Raw genomic sequence first — 5941 nt, 5'->3', positions numbered from 1 at the left:
TCCAATAGAGCACCTTTGGGATGTGCTGGAACGGGAGATTCTCATCATGGATCAACTGTGTGATGTCATCATGTCAATATGGACCAACATCTCTGAGGAATGTTTCCAGCACCTTGTTGAATCTGTGACACCAAGAATTAAAAAGAGGTCCAACCTGGTACCAGCAAGGTGTACCTAATAAAGTGGCCGCTGAGTGTATATCGATTATTCCTTTGATGGGATGGTGTGCACAGAGAACTCATATTATTGATCATTTAATTGATTAGTCACATTTGAGACTTTGGAATTGTTTTATTGCAGATTTTTTTTTTTGCAACACGTCAAGTATCAATTTTTTATTATATGAATTATTAATACTGCAAATATAAATAAAACCTTTAGTAGCTACTAGATATTAATGTCAGCAAGAGATGAACAGACTGAAATTTTTATTTCATCAGATAAAACAGATGTTCATAATATCTGGAGACATCAGTTGAAAAATGTAATAAATTGGAATATATGTTTTTTCAATGCTCATCATGTCCTATCATGTTTTAGATCACAATAACATGAGGAGATATTATTAATAAACTGTACTCATACATTTATACTTTATTTACAGAGGACTTTTCCTGTTAATGAAATATTTCTAAGTTAAAAGCCAAATTACTTTGATTCTTCACTGCACACAGGAAACTGCCTTCAGAAATGAATTTATAAGATCATTCAATTATTTGCAACTGCAATCGTTATATTTATAGAAATAAAACTTATTGTGGAATCATCCAAACTTGTAAATATATACATATAAAGAGTGTAAACAAACTAAATTAACCTTTTCTATAAAGTTTGACCTCAACATGTCAGAAGATCAGATCAGATCAGATAATCCCGTATTCATCCCACAGCGAGGACATTTGCCTTAAAAAATATTATTATGTTGTTGTAGTTTGATTTCAGTATATTTAGGAGCGTTTTTCTTCCTGTGAATTTTTTGTGTGCAGACAGGAGGATGGAGGAAGAGAAAGAGACGTCCGAGGAGAAGGAGGAGGAGGAGGAGGAGGAAGAAGAGCTTCATCATCATCATCACATTGCAGCAGCAGCGGCGGCGGCGTCCTCCGTGGACTACCAGGGCCTTCCCATCATGCACTGGGAGGACCTGAGCCAGCGGATAGCAGAGCTGGAGAAACAGGAGCAGGAGAGGAGGGAGAGGTCAAAGGTCAGCCACCAAGACAAGTGTCTCTGTTATGTAGCTGTCAGTAGGACTACACTTCCCATGATGCCCGGTGTCCTCCTCTGTGTGTGCAGTGTGCTGGATGTTTGAGCCTCAGACAATAACTGAGTCTGCGTCTGATGACATTCCTCACAGGGTGACGTCACATTTGTCCAAACAGTTTATAATTCACGCCGACGAGCCGCAGCTAAACTGAGAAAACCACGGCGACGTTACAGACACGCCCACAGCTGCAGAGCTGCTGTAATCATAACGTTTCAGCTTCCTGTTGGTTCCAATCGACAGACTCAGATCTGATTATAATTCAGATCCAGCTGCGCTTCACAACATAATTATTATTAATTACAGTTTTATTTACAGATGGAAACATTTGCTTTGTTTCCTTTTATATATAATTTAATGTTTTTCCTATTTGTCCTACTGTTTTCTATTTTTACTACTTTTTCAAAAAAGATTTCCGAAAGTTTTTTTCTACATTGTTTTTAATTTTTCCCTTTTACTTTTTTCTTTTTTCCTGTTTTTTATTTTTCCAATAGTTTTTCTTATTTTTTCCTACTTTTTTCTTTATTCATATCTTTTGAACATTTTCCTATTTTTCAATTTTTCCTGCTGTTTTTTTTTGTTCTATTTTTGTTATTTTTTATTTTTCTATTTTTTCCCTACTTTTTCTTTATTGGTAGTTTTGGAAAAAATTCTGTTAAGTTTTTTAAAGTGTTTCCTCCTTTTTTCTTATTCTTTTATTTTCCTACTGTTTTTCTAAATCTTCCTCTTTCATTTTTCCTATTTTGTTTTTTCCTTTTTTTTTTGCATTGTTTTTTCTACATTTTTCTTTTTCAGATTTTTTTTTAAATGTTTCTAATGTGTTTTATTTTTACTGCCTTTTTTCAATTTTTCATTTTATGTTTTTTCAGTTGTATCTTTATGTGTTATGGATAATAATTTAACCAAATTAACAAAACCTCAGCTGACAGTATTGATTGTGATGGTTCAAGTGAAACAGGACAAATTAGAATAAAAGGATAAATACTCTTCATATTTTATTTGAAACATTTTATTTCCACAGAAGTCGTCAGAAAACTGTCATGAAACCAGATTAGTAGATAATTACTGTGTGGGGGTAATATGTGTGTGATCACTGTGTGTTCCTGCAGAGGGGGACGGGGCTGAGGATGGAGGACGGTCGGGGGGGAGTGTGGAGAGACGTGTGGGAGGAAGAGGACGAAGACTTCAGGAGGTGTCGAGTCTCCGTCGTCACATCACGGTAACACAGAGCTGCACAGTCTGAAGCTTTTCAAATGTTCAGTTTTTAATTTGTGATTCTTCTCTGTGATCTGAAGTTAAATGTGACCGTCGAGGTTCAGTTTTTATTGAAATGGACAGAAAAAGTTATGTCTGATAGTTTCTGATAACACTTTAATGTTAGTGTTTGTAGCGTTAAAACGAGCTCCGCTGACGTTTGACAGTTCAAAAATGTGCGGTAAAAATAAACAACAGTTTCAGGTCAGAGTGTAAATATGTGTAAATATTCTTCGAGGCATCAGGATACTTTCCTCAAAGATTTTGTCTCAATGCAGAAAAGTCAGTAATCATGAATTTACAGCCTGGTATGATGAACCGACTGTTTGTTCCTCACAGCTGAACCAATCACATCGTGAAACACAATGGACGTAAACGTACACCGTGTTTACGTTCTGACTCTCTACGGTTGTATCAATGAAAGATAACGGGGGTACATTCATCCGTTCATTCATTAAAAACAAATACTCTGTTTTAAAGTGTTCACATCAGGACACTGCGATAGTTAAGCTCATCACAGCCGTCTGGTCGGAGTCATGAGGAGCAGAGAAACTGTCAGTACTCGCAGAGCTTCAGCGTCGTCCGTCGGCGCTTCAGGATGTTTATTATCTGTTTACAGATTTCACAACCACAGAAACCTGCAGCTGTGCTTCATCAACAACAGCGACAGCGAAGACGACGACGAAGGAACCAACAAAAAGGTCACTGTCTGTCTCCTAACACAAATACACTCATTAATACAGAGTCCCTGAAGTCCTGACAGGTTATTTATCTTGACCTTTGATCTTTGACCGCCAAAATCTAATCAGTTCATCACTGAGTCCAAAGCTCCGTTTCCACCAAACCCTTTCAGTCCAGTCCCTCTGGAACCAGCAGTAAGCCTTCAGACATGGTACCTAGACCCTCGGTCTGTTCAGACAGTCCTCTTAAATGTGGGCGGGGTTGTTGTCACTCACTGCTCCGTCCAGCACTCGCTGTATTTCCTCATCAGCGGTGACACAGATGGAAGTCTGCACCTGGTTTATCGTCCACAGAACGAGGCTGCACGCCCACATTTTCACAACAAAATAGAACAGGCTGCAGTGAGAGTCTCTCTCCATGGGATATTTAAAAATAGCAGCTTTGTGCATTTAGTCCTTCTCAGGCAAGCTCAGGGGTTTAGTGTTGCTGTAGCCCACAGGAAGTGAGGATTAGAATATATGACCTTCACATAATCCGCTCCAAATTAATCTATATAAACACTTGAAGAGCCACTCATTACTAAAGTTTATGACCAGCGGACTTCACTACAAGCTGATTGGCTGTTGAAACAGGCGACGCCAGTTCACACCGCTGACACTTTTCTCTGTAACATATAAAACGGTTTCATCTCGTCGTGAATCTTTGGTCTGAACTGGACTTTATAAACAACAGAACAAAAACACTCTTTCAGTCCACTGACCTTACATCTCCATCAGGTTTCCATGGGAACGGGGCACAACGGTTGCCATGCCACCGGGCTGAAACAGGAAGTGGCCACGGCTCTGAGGACACTGCGAGACAAACTGCTGGCTGAACAGAGAGAGAAGGAGGTGAAAGAGATTTAAGAAAGAGAAGAAGAAATGTTATTAACATCGACAGAGTGGACTGACTCTGTGTGTGTGTGTGTGTGTGTGTGTGTGTGTGTGTGTGTGTGTTGCAGCGTCTGGCCGGCAGCAGCTGTGTCACTGAGCGGAAACATCTGGAGCATTGGGAGCTGCAGGAGCGTTCAGTGCAGCAGCTCAACAGTCTGAAAGCATCACTGCAACAGGAAGTCCACGGTACACACACACACACACACACACACACACACACAGAGTCAAAAGAACACGTCACTTAACATACACACACGTTTTCAGTATCAGTGTTTCTGTTGTTTCAGCAGTTTGAACTGATTCTAATGGAAACACAGTCAAAGCTTCGGACTGCCACTTTCATTATTTTAAATTTGTTTCCTCTGTGGACTACAGTACCCATGAGCCTCTGCTGTCACAGGTGTTATTCAGTAATACTGTTGTAAAGCCCAGTTCACTCTAAAGGTCTTTCCACAGTCTGTTTTTTGGTCTGAAATTGTCGCACGTCTGAAAATAAACGCAACTTCACAACTAACTGTGTTAGTCATAAAGTTTTCAGAACAGGTTCCATTTTCTGCGTTTTCGCCTCCGTCAGAGCCTTTATAGACGTTTGACCAAGAGTCAGTAAAGAAAATGTGGCGGTGGGACACAGCTGACATGAGACAGAGGAGCGGGGGCAGAATCATTTCATAACAAAAATGTATATCTCTGTATTCACAGGCTGAACGGTGACACACGATATATATCTCAGTGTTTTCTATGAAATGGGCGCCATGTTTTCAGCTGTGAGTCAAAGTCACATTTGAGACGTCACAAGCACTTTTATAAAAACAGACTGTCATCAACATAAAATGCAGAGACAGAGATTTTATTCTTTGTTTGAAGATATACAGCTGCACAACAGTTACACCTCCAGAACACTGGGCAGTGACTGAGGTTTCTGTGAAGTGCTGTAAAGTTTAGTTGATTCAAAACACACATTAAAGCTATAGTTGGTAATGTTGGAGAGCTAGCAAGATTTGAAAGCGGCACCTCCTCTAAGCTCCACCCCCTGCTTCCCCTCCCGTCAGTGCTCCGTCCAAAGCCATGAGCCCAGACATGCCTGAACGCGCATCCTGCAGTCAGCAGAGCAGAGGAGAGCCGAGTAAAATAACAAATCCCCCCAAAGCAAACAAATAATTACCTGTCCAACAGAAAGACAGCAACCTCTGCATCACTTTTAAGCCCCTTCAGCTCCCTCAGTTGTCTCCACTGTTCAAAAGCTGGACTGCTGTTGATGTCTGGTTTGTCCTCTCACTTTATCCAAAGCCTTTTCTGCCTCTGACTTCCTCTTCTTAGCCTGTTTAGTGGGGCGAGCTGTTACAAGTAACACTGGAAGTGATGCTTTTGGCTGCATTTTCTCTGCCATTGTTCAGCAAACTCCTGCTAACTCAGTATTTCTGCTGAGGAGTGTGCTGAATATTTCCAGCAACGGTGACGTGATGAGTGCGTGCAGGGAGGAGGGAGGGAGGGACGGAGGGGGGCTCAGGCAATACAAGACATGAAGGCATCTGATTGGTTCTTTCCATTCACACCGAATGGCAGGGATTGGTCAGAGTTTTTACAGGCCTGCAGCTGCCACAGAGGTCTGATTTTTTTCATTCCTTTTTCTGAACACATTATGTATTGACTACTCTCAGGATGGAAGGACCATTTCACCCAGTATAACAAGAACTGTTTCTGAACAGGATTATATATATACAACTATAGCTTTAAATACACATTAAATACACTAAACACACATTAAACACACATTAAATACACTAAACACACATTAAACACACATTAAATACACTAA

At 40.3% G+C, this 5941-nt stretch overlaps 1 protein-coding gene across 2 annotated transcripts in view; it reads left to right on the top strand.

The window, feature by feature from the left end:
- The window catches only part of LOC126388292 (schwannomin-interacting protein 1-like), a 12701-nt gene that overhangs the window by 1644 nt on the left and 5116 nt on the right, over positions 1-5941 (top strand). For both annotated transcript variants that reach the window (XM_050041333.1, XM_050041332.1), the window contains exons 2-6: positions 987-1201; positions 2368-2477; positions 3132-3213; positions 3970-4083; positions 4194-4311. In XM_050041333.1, the coding sequence (XP_049897290.1) occupies positions 995-1201; positions 2368-2477; positions 3132-3213; positions 3970-4083; positions 4194-4311 (631 nt within the window). In that variant the 5' untranslated portion in view covers positions 987-994. The remainder of the gene's footprint in view (positions 1-986; positions 1202-2367; positions 2478-3131; positions 3214-3969; positions 4084-4193; positions 4312-5941) is intronic.

Source organism: Epinephelus moara, chromosome 3 (genome assembly GCF_006386435.1).
Source record: "Epinephelus moara isolate mb chromosome 3, YSFRI_EMoa_1.0, whole genome shotgun sequence".
In the NCBI taxonomy this organism is placed as follows: Eukaryota; Metazoa; Chordata; class Actinopteri; order Perciformes; family Serranidae; genus Epinephelus; species Epinephelus moara.
Note: the sequence above shows the minus strand (reverse complement) of the source record. Positions and strands in the feature narration are given on the sequence as shown.